The sequence below is a fragment of the Pollachius pollachius genome (assembly GCF_949987615.1).
Source record: "Pollachius pollachius genome assembly, chromosome: 6".
Classification (NCBI taxonomy): Eukaryota; Metazoa; Chordata; class Actinopteri; order Gadiformes; family Gadidae; genus Pollachius; species Pollachius pollachius.
In genome coordinates, this window is record NC_136939.1 from 13,919,110 (window position 1) to 13,936,613 (window position 17,504).

At 46.3% G+C, this 17,504-nt stretch overlaps 1 protein-coding gene across 1 annotated transcript; it reads left to right on the forward strand.

The window, feature by feature from the left end:
- The first annotated feature begins 423 nt into the window (after positions 1-423).
- vps37d (VPS37D subunit of ESCRT-I) lies at positions 424-16,591 on the forward strand. The gene is made up of 4 exons (XM_079737756.1): positions 424-556; positions 4,597-4,768; positions 11,416-11,498; positions 15,990-16,591. Exons 1-4 carry the CDS (start codon positions 434-436, stop codon positions 16,557-16,559), a joined length of 948 nt encoding a protein of 315 aa, XP_079593882.1. The 5' UTR covers positions 424-433; the 3' UTR covers positions 16,560-16,591.
- The last annotated feature ends 913 nt before the right edge of the window (positions 16,592-17,504 follow it).

The following is a 17,504-nucleotide window of genomic DNA, read 5'->3' on the forward strand; positions in this document are numbered from 1 at the left end:
ATTGACTGTAAAAACCAACAAAAGAGTCATAAACACACAGCAGGCTCGCTTGTTAACAGAGATTTTAGTTCCACTGGTTACATTCTTGCAACTTCGCGTAAACTTCATACCGATCCATCTAGCAATGCCATTAAAAGTATCATTTTTCTCGTCAGTCCTGTCATTCGTTTCGATTCCGAATGTCTGGCTTGCGTGCGTCAAAAAGACCCTTGGTTTGAAAAAAACGTATACAGAAAAAAACTGCTCAAGACGGAAGTGCATATGGAACCGGATGCTGCATGGACACTAGTGGGAGCTGTCTCTCTGGTTTCTGATGGGCTTGCCAGTCTCTCAGATAGTCTACGGTCGGAGCACACTTCGCATTCCGACGTGAACGAAATGTAACCGAGCGGGCTTATGTTTCAAATCGTCCGAAACGCAGGGAAGAAATACAATGTCCAACCTAAAGGAAGCAAACTCTTGCCCTGACGGCTACAGGGCTCTGAGCACCAGCGAACTCCGAGAGCTTCTACAAAATGAGGACAAAATGGACCAAATCATTAATCTCAATGAAAAGGTAGCGTTTATTCTCCACTGTCCTCTCTTTTAACTAAAGAAACTGAAACGTGTTGTTCGTGATTCCAGGTAACGTTAAAGTGTGTGATTCATTCTTAACGGATCCAATGGACACATTGCTGTAGTGTGCATATGGCCAGTGCCAAAAATGGATGTTAATATCCCTTCTCCACATGATGCGATGTGCAATGTGTGTACAATAACATATCTGGCTCATCCAATGGGCGTTTGAGTGGCGATCCGTTTCATTCTGTGCATCTCTTTTGTCATCGTTATTGTCTGTGTGAATAAGAACGTTTCGCCCAGGATTTTAACTGTTTGCACGTGTGTGCTCTAACAACAATCTTATAGCAAGCACAGTCTATCCTGCCTGTGTGTGTGTGTGTGTGTGTGTGTGTGTGTGTGTGTACGCGCACCTTCCATCAAAGTTACATTAGAGTATACTGCCTTTGTGAATGTTACAGAGAGCCGTTGGATCTCAGTGCACGTATGAATACAAACGAGCATCCAACGCATACCAACAAAGAGACGTCGTTCGTATACAATGACTACAGTATATGCCGATTGTCAATTGTGCATATACGCCTACACCATATGACTGTGGTTTGAGTAATATAGTGGTATTTAAAGGTAAACGAATCACATACCACAACCCCTGTTATGGGGGTCTCTGGGTCATCTAACACATTCTTAAAGGCACCTGCGGTTGGTCGCTGACTCACAGCATTGTCCTATAGCATTTCCAACCCCCTGCTTTTCACATGGCTAACCTTGATAGTAACTAACTATAAAACCCATTGCACTGGTTCTGGTGGAGTCTTCATTTTAGGTTCTACCTTGTCCCTTGTCCACTCCCGCTGTATGTGAAGATGTCAGGTTCATCGACAACTTCTTCAGTGTCCTCTTCAGGCCCTTAATATCGGTCAAACTTTCCAGTGAAACCATGGATTCCCCCTTCAGGGAGTGGATCCCGAATCCCACTAGCCTCGCAAGCAGCCATGTGTCTCCAGAAAGTGGTTTGAGGTTGCACAGACCTAATAAGCCTGGGATCTCAGTGAGGACAATATATATTTGAGCTTTCAAAGGTGGAGCAGCAAAATACCAGTTTACCAAATTGAATGTGGTCAAACATGTCTGCCCGGGGAAGACAACAGTGGGGTTGTTCTCTTCGCCGGGAGGGTAGACTTGCTGACGTTGTTGCCTCCTTAAATGCATAGTGCTCCCTGGATGCCTGGTCCGTGATGGTGAATCATTGTGATTGAACTTTTTAGTACCCCAAATGTCAAATGCAAGCTCTTGGCCCTAAAGCCTAGCAGAAGGCATCATTTTGACAGAACACATTCGAAATGGGACAAAGAAAGGCGTGGAATGGAAGGGTCATAATTGGTTCATGGTGAAGGGTCCTTATTCTTTCTTTTTAAATTACAGCTCTCAACTGTCTAAAGGTGATCCGTCATCATTTGCAGAGTCGCAGCAAGATAACTTATTCTGTGCTGTGTGCCCCCAGGATGTCCCCTTTTTCCTTTCTTTGATTACATTTTCTCTCTATCATACATTTACAAAAAACCTTTGTTTGAATATGGGTTACACGGACCCGGGTGTTCTGTGACCGACGGGCATTTGTTACACGCCGCGTGGAGACGAGCGGTACATTCATAAAGCACCCTGCAGCTCTCTGGATAAGGAGAATGCAGCAGTGGCAGGCATTCTGGCGTACAGCACGACCAAGGTCGTAAAATGATAAGGGGAAATTGATTGGGGTTCTTGGTGGGGGTGGATGGGGGAGCAATGGAACAAAGACACTTTGTGTGGGCTTAATGGAGTGCTGCAGAGAGAATAATATGGTGTTGTGGTCAGGAGAGGGGACCTGCTGTATTATCAAAGGCCAAGTGTGGTCAATGAAGCCGCACGTCGATTCCATGACTCATCGCAAGGTCATGCAGCAAGAAATGCAATGCCTTGATCGAATATATGGGAGATACATAGGCTCACATTTATAAGTGTATTTATTATTATTATTTTTTTTCATAATGGGTTGGTTGCTCAAGTAGCTGATGACATGGTGTGGTCAGCTGCAGAGAAAATGCCCCTTTTGGGCTCTGAAGACAGGCACTGTCTGGAAAGAAGGATATGGCAAGAAGTGTCTGACTCTGCAGAATTGATGGAACAGAGACAGACCAATAAAATCCCAGAAGGGAGCTTTGGATTTATGTTCTTTCTGAAAGCAACAGTCGGGCCTACTCGTGTGCTGGGGGCTTAAAAGAATCCCCCCCTCGATGCTGTTTCCTGTTGGGATGTAGAAAATCTTGGCTCCACTTCAAGGTCAATGTCGTTTAGTTTGGGAATTCATTGTTTTGTCTGCGTTTCCTTCTTCTGATCTACAACAATCCTGTCAATGTGTTGGGCAGCGGATAACCTTTTCTTTGTAGGCCTTTCTTCTTTTTTTTTTCAATTACAAGCTGGTGAGCTGTGAAGCCAGACTTTGGTAAGAATATAGTGCACTGAGATCCCCATAAAATCAGCTCTGATGGATCTTCATTGAGACATAGTGTTTGTTCTCTTTCATGCCAGGGCCAGACAATGCATCACGTATGCAATGCAATATTAGTCACCGCGATTCATAAAGACCTCCTCAGACCCTCTTAAAGGAACGTCGTTAGAACGGAACTACATTAGAATTCCTTTTTTGTTTGATGTGCTGCGTCAAAACCGACACCCCGGCATGCTCTGACAAATGAAGCGCTCCCCGCTCTATGCTGTTTTGTTCTGCGGTGCGAGCCGTGAGATCTGCTGTGAGTGAAGCAGCTGTCAGACATGCACGCCGTGCCCTTTGTGCACGGGCCCTACTACGCTCGTACACACAGAGTGTGGGAAGTGAGCTAAGTATGCGGCGGCTTCCTCCCGTGATCACGGTGCATGGAAGACACCAGGCAAGATGGGACAGATGCATCCTGGGACGGGGCTGGTGTCCTCTTGTGGGAAGGATCAGACTTACTCAAACAACGTGTTATGGGACATCCACCCCCATCCAGTGAAGAAGCCCCTTTGTTGCCTTTTTTGCTTTTTATCTGAGTGGACAGGAGGTTTTCCTCTGTTGTCATCTGCGAAGCGGTTTTAAGAGCTTTGCTTGCTTGGCCCGAGCTGTTGGTTTTAGTCACAGTGATTTGACGTGGCAGCGCTGTCAGTACTGCGAGGCGCTGGGCTTTCTGCAGGGTGTCACTGCAGCATGGTCGCTTTTTAAATGAGCTCTTGTGCACTCTGATGTTTCTCTACTGATCCAGAAGGAGCAGAAATTGCCCCAGAGCCTGCCTAATTGTTTATTGCATTCATTTAGTTCAGAACTTGAATGGAATACATATTACAGACCAAATCGAACAAGGGAATAATGTTTGGGTCAACTAGCCACATTATATTCTAAATCCTACTCTTTCGCTTTCTGGTTGAAGTGTTATATTATGAAGCAAGGCCATGAGAGAAAATATACGTATTAGCAGCATAGCCTGTGCAAATGAGTACTGCTCAGGGTTATATGCTTTGCTTCTATGAGCCTAATTAAGGCATATATGAAAGGTCATTTCATAAGACTAAATACAGAATTAATCTTGCATTTATAATTACTGTGCTATTACTGGGATATCTATGTACTTTAGCTTTATATCGAATACTTTATCCTTTTTCAGAAAAAGACATTGTAGCTCTGACTGTGAAGCATGGATCTCTGTGCAATTCACATCGGACGACTTCACTGATGGCGCTGACACTTAGACAAAAATCTAGTGAAATGTAGATGAAAAAGGTACACGCAAGGACTCAAAGTACCGTTTGTTTTAAGAACCAATCCATTTCAATCATTTCACAATACATGTTAGTGGTAGAACATCGGTCATGTAACAAAAAGATACTTGAATCCCCCCAAAAAAGCCGTGACGTCGGAAAGACATCGGACCACACATTTCATTTTTGGTCAAAGCCTCTTAAGGGATCTCCTCTTAGCTTTCTACAGCTAACACAGTGATGAGCTCGACCTCCGCCTTCCTCCAGTTTCAGGAACTGCAGCTGCAGAGAGAGTCCCTGCTCGCCTCCAACCGGGGGCTGGCCGAGGAGACCCTGGCCCGCCGGCCGCCGCTCAACACCGGCAAGCTCCAGCTGGCCGAGAAGTACCGCCAGCTCTCCAACCTGACCACCGTGTGCCGGGAGAAACGGAAGCAGCTGGGTAAGCAAGAAGCACAGAGGAGCAACTCGGGGCGGGTTTGCATGAGGCTGATTGGTTTGAGTGGCGTGGCGGCAGATTAGTTGGAACGCCTCTGGGTTCGCATGGGGATTTCAAGGATCATCCATTAAAAGGATCAAGTACATTTGATCAGTGTGGCTGACAGCCTGTGGTGAAAAGGTTCATTCCTTGCAACACCTTGACTGCATACACTTCTTGGTGCTTTAATGGGTTTTTATCCATACCCTGACAAGGCGTACTCGATATTAAGCAGACCTGTGGCGGCATCCGTTTAACCTCCCGACCCTGGCAGGACAGTGGGCTTGGATTGTAGGTGCAGACAGAGAAGCCCACCTATTGGGATCCAACAGTGAGATTAGTGCGTCTGTAGGGAGAAAAGGTCTCACTGGCTCATTATCAGTCAACTCGAACCGTTTTAATTCGCCAAATGCTAACCATCTTCTCGGTTCCGTTTTTTAAGCTCTTGGATTCTGTCTCCAGTGACCACTTGGCACATGAGAGGGGCTTGGATGAAATACCACCTTTTTTTTTTTGTCTTGAATCTCAGGCAATGGTAAAAGTAATTAGGCAGCCGATATCCCCCGAGTAGCTGGCATTATCTCACAGTCTAATTGCCATTAAGATATAAAAGCCTTTTAGCTGTGAATTTTGAAAGAGACTTTCACATTTCCTATTTTTTTTTTCCTATTTGGACCTGCACACTTGCAAGCTTGAGGGGGATTATATTATGGTGGATATGGATAGATACTGCACACAAGAAAGGGACACCACTGCCCCTTGTTGTTTTGCCCCTGTCTTTATTTCCCTGTAACCCCAATTCTCAGTTCATTGCCACCCCACAGCCCATTGTACTTATCCTCAGAACTGGACAAGGGGCACATTGACTTTTTATTAACTCTACTGGCTTCTCTCTCTCTCGTCTCCTTTCCCAACATTGAAACCTTGACATTTGAAAAGGCCCGTCTCGTCTCCCAGCTAGCCTCCCCGCTATTTTCTTCATTAAAAGCCAATGAATGAGGCGCTGGTTGTTGCAATGGGATTCTCTTCAGTGTTTGCTTCAGTTACACTTTTTTTCCCCCAGTGAGACGCGGCTCTCCAACTGCTCAGAGTAATCCTCAGCATAGCTTTGACTGGCGGTCATGGGAACGTATCGTATGCCAGTGGGGAGTTTGCAGGAGTCGTTAAGGAATTTGTTGCAAGAGTAGAAAAGAGCCAGCGGGGGCTGGAAGAGGGGTTTGTCTTTGTATAGTCAAGTCATGCTTGGTGACAGGGCAGCAACCCGGGCCAGTCCAGTAAATGTTGTTGTACTAAGACCTGGGTGATGTGGGCAAACTGTGTTGATACAGTATGTTGGTTTGGTCTTCTGTAACTCTCACACATCAGGAACATAAAGGACCACACATGTTGGCAGCCTCCTTACATTTCTGGTATTAAACGGTAGACACTTCCAAAGGCGGTGCATTAGCAGCAGATGCCTTTTTCCATGAACTTGTTTGAAAAAAAATTAGCGCGATAAATCCTAACTCATACAAAGAGAAACTGGTTGTTAATCCGCCGCTTTGATCTTGGCCGTTTTTCATGTTGTTTTTCCTATCTTTTCAACGCATTCTTGGATGGAACTCTTCGGGTTCAAGCCGACCCTTTTTAAAGTGACGTTTTTTTTTCAGAATAAATTCCTCAGTGCCGCAGCAGCTGCTGCTGTCCAGTGATGGAAGTTGGGTGGAATGTCAAACTTCCTGTGACACACAAAAAAAAAGCCCTCCACCCCTTGCTCTCCTGCTCCACACACGCCTGCACCCACCACGTGAGCACATACATGGCCCATGCACTATCCCCAGCGAAGAAGGCTGGGTGTGGAGCTCCTTCCTTCCTTCCTCCCCTGAACATCTGACTCTGGTTTGGCGCAGCATGGCCGCGCGGAGCACAGGCTCGTCGTATATCTCCAGGCTATTAATTCCAGCGAAGAGACATGTAGTCGATGATGTGGCAGGAAGGCAGACCACGGTTTTGGCCCAATGGAGCCAGCTGGTCAGCTAGGTTATTGAGGGTAAAACGTGAACCCCCCCCCCCCACACACACACACATACACACGCAAGCACACCATCCCACCATCCCTTTACTCCCCCTTCTTTCTTTCCCCCCTGGTCTCAAGTGTGAAAAGTGTGAAACTGATTTACATTCCTGAGTAATGGAGTCATTCCAGGCGAGTTTTAGCGTTATCTTTCTCCGTACTGTTGTTTCTGCACCTAAGCTCCACTGATGCATACCCCTCTGGGTGTCCCCGTTTCCCCCAAGAAAATGATTATCTGATCTTCCTAGTCCTAGTCCTAGTTAACGTTTCGTTATGTTGAGTCATCCCTACTTGTTTTAAGAACATTTACTCTTAATGCTGACATGAGCTGGTTGCGCTACATCGGTCCCCCACTGGATTTTCTACCGTTGACTCATATTATAAAGTGGCCTTAAATCAATATGGGCAGTCCTCTTCCCTAAGCCCTCATCTAATTCATAAAACAACTAGGGCTATTTCCCTAAAACCCTAGGCTGCAGCAAAGTGGCCTTGTGGCAATATATTGGTTTAATGATCACTCTCATTGGAGCGTTAATGTTAAATTCAATATATTGAATTTGAAGGAATGGAGGGGAGGAACACTAGGTTCTGGAGCTCGAGTGTTTGGAGCTGAGCGGTCGACGAGGATGATAACACACCAGTGTGGAGTACGACTGTGCTTATTACGCCTCCCGTTTTCAGTCTGACAGCGTCGATGCTGGGCGTGGTGTTTGCACTAGGATTATGGTTAATTTCACCTCACAAAGGCAACTGTAACCGTTAGGCAAGACTTTTATGCTCAACTTCCCTGGGTATTCAACCAACACATTTGTCAGCCGGGGAACAAAGGACTCCCCTCAGCCATTTTAATCCCTTCAAAAAAGGGAACATTGGGTCTATCAGGAAGCAGCAGCCACAAAGTTATTTTCTTTATTGTCTCATTGAATCATTACTGGTGAATGGTGGCTTTTGTACATGAACATTAAAAAAAACCTGTGAGGTCCATGTACTTTCCAGATTGTCGTTTTTATGAGGTAATTTCACCCCAACGATTTTTGGGCCCCCATTCACATTTTCTGCTTTGTTCAACAACCAGAGTGCATTACTACTATTGGCTAATGAAATGTCTAATACTAGAGTAGCATCACCGTCAACCCGCATCAAATAAAAGGAAAAAGCCTTATCAGTTTTGGGGGCATTTCATGTCTACAGCGGCTGCTGTGCATGCATGTGTTAAAGTCCTCCTATACTACCCAATGATTGTCTCCAAGTTATATAAACATAGTGTATGTTTCTCATAACTATGTGTTCATTCCATTATTGTGTCAGCACTGCCATGAGTCCCTTTATGTATGGCTGAAGGGGGGCCTTTATTGTGCACACCACACGCACTGCACAATACCCATGGACTAGGCACACACTTTTTACGCTTTGAAATGTGGTTGAGCATACGGTTAATTTTGGGGGAGGTGTTCCCATTCAGTGTTATTTCGCTGGGAAATTTGACTGAAATGTGTGTGGTGGCACATTTCTTATTACCTTACCCACCTTTAATACATGCAACGGTGCGTTTTCAATTATTCATAAAAGCCTGGATTGGAACATAATCGTTCACAAAATTAAGAATTGGCTTTCAAAGTATTGTATTGTCGTGAGATGGCAAGATGCTGAATTTATTTGCAAGTTAAACAGGACATGGCGGCAGGAAAAATGTAGGCGGTATCTGATTCAAATTGATTTAATCTGAAATTGACGAAACACACTCAGCATTTAGATTAGTGGGGGCAGAAACATTTTAAGATATTATTGGTTGAGGTGCGGAGCCTCCTTGAGAGCATGTGTGAACTGCATCACAAAATTGTCTTTGCTGCGGTTGCATGGATTTTGTGTTTTATGCCAAATGATTGATTTTCTTGTGTACATTGTTGAACAGGTGAATAATATATGGTTATGGAAATGAGCTAGCAAGGGGAAAACAGATCCATGGTGTCTTTTTTTCAGAGAATCGTCAAAGTGGCACCATTTCCGACTGACTTTCCTTTAGTTCAGTACTTCTCCGATTTAAAATTCAGTTGGTTGTATTTATATCCACCCTACACCACTAGCTGTGGGCCTGGCCTTCATTGGAAGAGATAACCCAGAAATAGTTCAAAGGCAACTTGGCACCATCCTATTCCACCTGCCACCCGAATTTCGGTTCATATCACGTCTGCTGTAGTTTAAAATTGTGGTGACCATTACGGTACCACTCCCCTTTGATGTTACCACGCATGCATAATTCATGATTAGACTTACCCCTCAATTACCGCTCAAATGTGGACATCAAAGACTCGTCTACAGTACGGTGACCTATTTGTGTACAGTCGGCATTCACAAGAACATCTCCTGGCTATTCTTGGCTTACACTTCCTCTGCCCCACTCTGCCAGTTAGCATTGATAAAGAGTGTTCCATGCTGACACCAACAGCTTTAGTTTACTTTTTTTTTTCATAGCTGGAAAACAAATGCTACTGTCAGTCAACAGCAGGGTCACTTTGTATTTTTTGTGGCGGATGCCCCCCCACAATCTGTGTCTTTGCGTGGCGCTTCACGAAGCATGTTGCCTGGATACCACAGTTGTAAAGTTCTTAACCTGGAAGCAGTGCAAAACTGAGTAACTCCCATCTCGGCCTTTCCCATGATTTCAGTCTATCAAGGGAAATGCAATGACCCAACTAGGCAACACACGCCCGGCTGCCTGAATGGCTGAGGCTTGACCTGTGTTTGATGCTTTTGGCTTTGCACTTCTGGTACGGTCACCTAATTTCCGAGTGTCGTCGTCTGCCACGAGAGCTCCACCAAGGCCATGCTGCACGCCACCCGACACCCCCTCAACGGGCCAGCTACACCAAACCACGCAGGCGTGACACGCTCCTGTACAAGGCCATACGCACACCCACTGACTTATCCGGCGAACCGGTCACCATAGACAGGAGGAGGAGTGTCTGACCACGTAGAGCAAATGTCAGTGCGTTTCTCTTCTCACGCGCGCTGCAGTTCGGCCCGTAAGCCCAAGGCCCAAAGACTTATCGCACCTTATTTTGTTTTCGTAACAAGAGTTCTGATTTTTGTTTGGTTACATTTGAACGGCGTCATCATTTTCCCATCATGTTTTTCCTCCACATAATGCGGTCTCCACGGTCCTGCCTTTCCCTGTCTCGTCTTTTTTTTTCCCGCCCTGACCGCAGCTGTGCTCGGGGCTTGTGGAGCGCAGTCTGTTCCAGCAGTCCGCTCTGTGGTGTCACCCCTCATCCCAGCGCCACTATCCCTCTAGCGCTGAGCTGTAGTCGACCACATGAGCTCCCCGGGCTGACCGAGTTATCTTTACCAATTGCCACCCTACTCCTACCCTACCCCGCCCCCAAAGTTATGGAAATTAGGTCACATACAGCCTCTACATACGCACGGTTTGCCTGTCTGTCAGCCCTCATTGGATCTCTAACATCAGGATCGGGGGGGGGGGGGGGGCGGGGTGGGTCAAACAAGAGGCGATATCGTCATGCATGAGCGAGCGTTGATCGTATCTACATGAGCAGAGTGAGGCCTACAAGCAAGAGGCTAGACCCGTGGAAGTGGAGTGGTGTTGGTTTATTTATTGATGGCGGCGAGGTCTCGGAGGTCAGGTCAATAAGGGGGCAGGAGTGGGCGTGGCGCGTCTACGAAGGCTTGTTAAAAAGGGTGGCACCCTTTTACGTTTTATTTTTTTGTCTAGAAGGATTTATTTTGTTTACAGCCCCGCACCCAAACTCTCAAGAGGGTACTTGCTTAGTCTACGCGGAATGCTAGGTCGCATTAGCGTCACGGCAGTGTGTGTCCTCCCCTGAGCGGCACCGCTAGGAGCGACCCACACCCACACGCACACATGTCCGCACACATCCCTGGGAGGCACGGGAGCTGTCGGTGTCATCGCAGCAGCCCGCTGGTCGCCCCTCACTGCTGAGTGAACCCTTCCCTAGCCAGCAGCGAGGAACACGACTGTCGTTCCTCGCCATCCTCTCCCCACACGCCACACCTTTTTACCCAGCCGCATGGAGCTAATAGATTGTGACCAGTTTCTGTATGAGTGGGCCGTGTTTCCCCCCCACCCCCATTGCACTGCTGTGGACATAAATAATTGAGAGGGGGCATGCATGTTCATGTGTTGTGTCTCGGAAATCCTCGCCTAGACAGGCTTTAGGGCGTTTTCCACAGGTTTCTTTTGTTTCATCGAAAACACAGGATGTGTCCTGTTTGAGGATTCAACCAGACAATGTGTTCATCAAAGTCAAGAGTGAAAAAATAAGTTGGATGTGAAAAACACGTGGTCTGTGAAAGAAGTACCCAATACAAACAACTGTTCACCTAGGACTTTTCTTATTATCATCTACATTTTTTTCCCATCCATTGGACCTTTTTGCGTTTTGCGTATTCTTTTTTTTGCCTCAACCCCTCCAAAACTTGCATCAAGACAAACAAAACCAAGCCACAACGCCCCCTCTCCCCCCCTCCCTATCCCATGTTATCAGATAAATCAGTGGTCTCTCTCTCTTTGTCCTGTCAGAGACCCGTGGGCCCAGGAGCAGCCCCCAGACGGCCCAGACCCTGCTGCGGGAAGAGGTGGCGCGGGCCGAGGAGCAATCGGAGGTGAAGATCCAGGCTGATTTCATTCTCTTATTTGATCTACTTTCTTGTTCAACACAAAAAACTGTCCTACAGATGTTGTGCACATTATGACTTGCAAAGCACATGACATATGTGATTACAGCCTGTTTACATATCCCTGATTCATATTTGTTTGACAGAGTATTATATTCTACAATATTTAGGTATTCAAAACGGACTTGAAGCGGTTTCCCGTTTGAGGTCTGAGGTATTTGTTATGATAACTTCTTAGAAGTGGTACTGATGCAGAACACTGTTTACAAGCTCTGCCTTTGTCAACAATAAGTAACCATAAATGCCCTTTTATTGGCTCTTTACAAGTGCAATGATCCAATGTGTTTGGCATAAAACCAAACATTAGATGTAAAACAGGGGCGGAATACTATAAATAATTAATTAGGGAGACAAAGCATGTAAAAAAAACAACGAGGTATAAATAATAGAGATGCATGACAGAGTTACATTCGAACAGTGTATTTGAAAGTGCAATACGGTGCTCTGTTTCAATAGCCCTGCCGCATCTGATAAAATTGACCCAGCTAGCTGAAACCGTAAGATACGAGAAAACTGTGAAATATAAAACACTGTAGGCGAGAGCCGGGTAGGAATAGCGTTGGGAGTTCCATTAAAACGATATTCTGCGAAACATTGATTGAGGGCTGGATAATAAGCTAGTGATCTTATTTTCTAGCAAGTTTAACTTATAAGGTTTGTTATCGCCCAGGAGCCTTCAGGCCCGGCTGCCCTTGTGTGTCATGCTCAAGCGCGTGATTTATAACTGCCACAAGCAAAAGCTTGAACTGTCTTTGAATGACACCTTCTTGTCCAGAGAATGATTGACACTTGACAGTGATTACCACCAAGGGGGCCCCAGCAGCAGAAGGATCACATAGGGATGCTTGAGTCGATTTACAGTGCCATTCAGTGGATATTATATCCCCATTCTTTAAAAAAAGAATAGACAAAGTTTGGTATTTTCAAGTAAGAAATAGCGAGTGCATTTTAAAAGGGACATCACATGAAACAGATGTTGCTTTGATGGATGGCATTTCTTGCAGCGAGACAAAAATACAGGAAATGTTCCATAAACACAGAAGGGAAGGTAGGTTTGTGTTGCTCTTCCCAAAGGGCTTCATATCTGTTTTACGATCATGACTTAATCCAGCAGCACCTCCACATAATCCCAATGTTGTGGATTTACATCATAACAAATCTGTTACGTTTATACTTGTCCAAACTAGTCCTCTTAAACTGAAGAGCTCACACTGCAAATGAAGTTCTTCTTCCTATACACACACACTGTGTAAATGATATGCACTTGGCAGCACATACTACAGAATAATTGCATTTACTATTAAATATTGTCCTCAAAGGCCATAATCCTATGATATTAAATGTATACTTTCATTTTAAAGCCCCCCAAAAGCCTTTAAACGGTTGGCAGTTTCCTTTAGGGTCACGTCTTTACAGGAATCGTTTTCATGATCTGCGAGGAAATGTCTCCCGCTTTGCCAGATTTGTATTGGACCAGGGAACAAAAAAAACTCAGCTTGTGAAAATCTGGACCGAACTGGAGCCCATACTGATGTTGTTGAGCCATCGAGCTGGCATCGTGACACAGCCTAGTCAGCCCCTACCCTTATCCACACCTAATGTTTACAGAGATGGCCCAAGCAGAATTATATTTGATTGGATGCGTTAAAGATGCAGTACTTCTTTCATCCATCCATCCATATCTCTCTTCTTAATTAATATACAGTTGGCAGTCATTAAGCAAGACCCTTTTAATGCCCCTCAACTAGAAACCCTGCCAACGAAACGCTCCCGAGTGGACGTTTCCCTCAAACCAATATCTAGCAGATCTCCGGGAACACGTTCCCACAGCAGGAATGTGGAGTCGGAACCCAAGGTAACCGCGTAACCAAAGGTTTACTTAACAGCAAACTGCTGCCATTTGATGGCAGCGGGGTGCGCTAGGAGATGTTTGTCATCATCGGGAGGGGGTTGTCCATTAACAGGGATCAAATGCAAAAGTCTCATTAATGATGTCTCTTTATCCACTCTTGCTGCCTCACACAGCAAGTGGTTGACGGCAACAAAGACCATTATACAAGGCCTGTCACTTACAATGTGTATTAAATAAATCCTTGTTTGTCTCCTGACAGCAAAGCTGATGCCTCACCATTATTATTTTTTTTTTAAACCTGTTGATAGAACCAACGCTGAGCCACGTCCGGGATGCGCTTAATTGGCTCTGCTACTCCCGCGAGCTCAGAACATCTGGACAATTGTTTGGCAGATGAGTGTACAGTGTTTCCTGTCGCTCACAAAAATATGCAGGACGCAAAGCAACTGTCGATTGCCTGTTGCCGTTCCGGGGACTGAGGAGCTGGGTAAAGCAGACCGAAATCCACTGATTTCTGTCTCCGACGTACGTGGGTCAGGCATCACGGACTATAGCACGCCACGGCGGGCTGTAACAACACCGGATGTTGCTCTGCCTCGCTCAACTGTTTTCCACATAAATCTTGTTGGATTTCTGAGACATCCCTTCCCCATGTCGAGCTTGAGCCGCTCATTAAGCTCTGGGAAATTAGGCCGGTGGATTCTGAGGGCTCGCAGGATGTGAAGGCTGTAGCCAGGATTGGGTTGTGTTGCCTCGCCAGCAGACATGGCGGTCCTGCAGCCGACTTTTTCTTTTCTTTGTGATGATTATTATGACACTGCTTTTGGTGTCCCGGGGATTTAAACCATTTACAGTCTGGGGTTTAAAGTGGCCCTTTCACAAGCTGGGAGAGCTGTTTACAAGCTCGGCAGATTTGTTGAATTCATTATTTTTGTAACGTTTTTATCATTTGTAATGTTAAACTGTGGTACCCTGCGAAAAACGGCCTAATGGTTCAATCTAGAGGCTGATGGCATTTGTTCATTTTGGTCTCTGGGTACAGAAGATAGAAAATGTTAAAAGTGCTATCAGGTTTCAGGGCAGCGTGAGAACTCCTCCTCTCAGGAGTTATCGCTTCATATACAGCTATGAATCCAAACCTGAAATCTTAAACGAATGTACTCCATGCTAAGGTCATGTATGAATTGGCTTTTAGGATCACCTTTGGTTTCACTAGCTTTTGCCTGATGACCATTGTGCGTTACTTTTGTCAAGGAGACCAACATATCTCCGAAGGCAAAGGCCAAATGGCCAACACCTCCTACACCCTTTCAGTTGCACCCTGATCCTATCTGCATCACATTTCACATGGGTTTCACCCTGTTGCTCTAGGCCCTAGACTCTCTAAATGATCTGTCAATTACTGGTATCCCTTTCAGGGAGTCTCCCCGCCTCACGCCCATAGTAATCTGGGATATGTTCCAACCTCCTGGATAACGGAGTTAGGAGGACGGATGGCTGAATATGAACATGCAGACAGACATGCAGATGGTAGCTCTGCTTTTTAATAAACATCCTCTAGAGAGTTGACTTTTAAAATGCAACAGTGTGCATACGAATCAGGCCAATACGTGAAATGAATAGTTTTGTGGGCCAACCTCAACCCCTGTAACTTTAGCCAACTGGCGCTGTTTGAGGTAATGACTTGACAGTGGGGTTCTGCTAGGGCAGAACCATTTGAATATTGGAGGGATTAAGGCCAAGGTTTATAGGGATCCTGGTGCAATGGAAAATGATATATATTTAGCGATTTTCATTCTTTCTTAAGCCCATCTGCCTTAATATTAAAGTCTGCTTACTTGGGATTTGAGATCCTATTAATGCATTTAAATACCTTACTTCTACGATCAAAGACTTGCTAGCCTTCTTGCTTTTTAGCCGTTAATGTTTTATGAAGGTTATTGAACATCACAGGCATATTTTTACATGCCAACATTTATTAAAATACATTCCTACACTGCCAAAAGAGTGTGCATATTCCACTTGTTTGCCTACTCTATACCAAGAGTAATGATTTACTAAATTTCCCGCAAACTCCTTTTAATTACCGCCTTTGGCTTTCCAAGCACATGTTGCTTGCTTCGGCCGTGTTAGACAACAGCCCGCAGGGCTAGGAGTGTAGTGTCTTGGTGTTAATGTGTTAATAAAACCTTCATCATTGTCCGGGGGAGATGGTAAATGCGAAATGAGTTATCCCACCACTTGTTTAAAGGATAAATGATTATGCACAAATTGGCCAGGAACATGATACTGAAGTATTTCATCTGTCAGCGTTGCTTGGGCCCCGTGCCAGGCCTCCCCATCCTGGGGCCACCCTCATCGACGGGCTTTCCCCAGTCTCCCCAGACCACGGCCAAACTAACTGAAATCATAATACTCCTGAACTATGGGAGAGTTCGCCGGTTAAACCTTCCAGCCACTTATACCAAAGAGTAAAAACATTTTCACTTCCAAGGTGGTTTCACAAATCCTGTGGTCTCGTTGCGTCCGGTCTTCCCCCTCTGATGACCCCTCGCTCTTCTCCACAGGAGCTGTTGGAGAAGTTCATGGAGGGCAGCGTGAACCTGGAGTCCTTCCTGGAGTCCTTCCAGAGCTCCCGGAAGACCTACCACATCCGCCGTGCCCAGGTGGAGAAGGTCCAGGAGCTGTGCCGGGCCAAGCGGCCCACGAGCGAGACCAAGCCTGCCCCGGCACTCCGGAAGGCCGTGCCAGAGGTCAGGAAGGACCCCGAGACGGCCCCCCCGGAGGCCCTCGTGCGGCCAAACGGCTTCGTGGCCCAGGGGCCCCTGCGCGTCTTCCACCTGCGCTACGGCCTGACGCCCGCCATCCTGCTGCCCCACTGCCCCTCCGCCTCGCCGCGACCCAGCCCGGCCCTGAGCCCCCAGGGCGGGGCCCCTCCGCCGGTGCACCTGGACCAGCAGCTCCCCAGCCCGGGCCAGGGCCATCTCCTCAGCCCCAGCGGCCACGGCCAGCCCGTGGGCCTGCGCGTCATCGGACAGCTGGCCGGGGGCTGGCCGGCGGCAGCGGGAGGGAGGCCCGTGCGGGTGCAGCAGCTCTACAGGCCGAGCCCCCACCCGACCGAGACCCCTTACCGGTAACACCCCCCCACGTAGGGGAGACTTTGCTCGGAACGAAAAAAGACCCAGACATGGGGGAAGGAGGTGAAACCGATAAAACTGTGAGCAGACCGGTCTGCCCCCCCCCCCCCCCCCCCCCCTCCTCTCCCGCTGGAGACTACTCAGACCCTGGTCCTGCATCCATGACACGCACACGGAGATAAAGAGGTGTGGTGCGGGGAGCAGGGATCCATCCCACTGTATTGCGAGAGAGGGAATGGGAAGGGAAAGCGATGCAACAAATGACGCCCAATTGGGAGTTTTAGAGAATCTTATTTTTAATCATGTCACCATTTGAGAGTGACGTTGGGTTAAGAAGCACAGCTACGGCGGGCATTATGGTTGTAATAGTTGGTTAGGAGACGCCAACGTCCATGTGGCTTCACCAAACCATAATAAGACTTGTCATCAGACAAACTGCCATTGTTGTTAATTTGTCTTACACTCCTTATTACTAAATGGGTAATGATACAGTTGTCTAAATTAAGGTTGCAATTGAGAAATGTTTGTATTTATAGCAGATGGTATTTATTGTTAACCTGATGTAGGGCATGTACGGTGATATTGTTTGGCCGGTGATGTATGCAGCATCACTTTTTATCCTTTTGAGACTGCCTTCCAAAGAGATTTTTTTTTCTTTCTTGCCCAATGTAGATTAATACCACAAATGCAACACTAGAGGAGTACCCCAAAATAGTCTGCCATTGGCTTTTTGATGAACGGTGCTGGGTCACACGTCTGTAAGGGAGTGATTTTATTTATTCATGTAAATCCTATTTTAAATGCTTGGCTTCAAAGGTTCTTGTGTACCGTGGTAAACATGAAGCAGCATTTTTTTCTGTTGTTAAATGTTTAGTCTTTCAGTGTTTCCAGACCCTGAAATGTGTCTGTGTATCATTGCAGTGAGGGTGCCGTTATTTCAAAAGC

Excerpts from the sequence above, each read along its gene's own strand:
- vps37d (XM_079737756.1), top strand. The coding sequence starts at position 434 with ATGTCCAACCTAAAGGAAGCAAACTCTTGCCCTGACGGCTACAGGGCT. Across the intron at positions 557-4,596 it reads TCATTAATCTCAATGAAAAG|TTTCAGGAACTGCAGCTGCA; the intron begins GTAGCGTTTATT and ends GCCTTCCTCCAG. Across the intron at positions 4,769-11,415 it reads GGAGAAACGGAAGCAGCTGG|AGACCCGTGGGCCCAGGAGC; the intron begins GTAAGCAAGAAG and ends TTGTCCTGTCAG.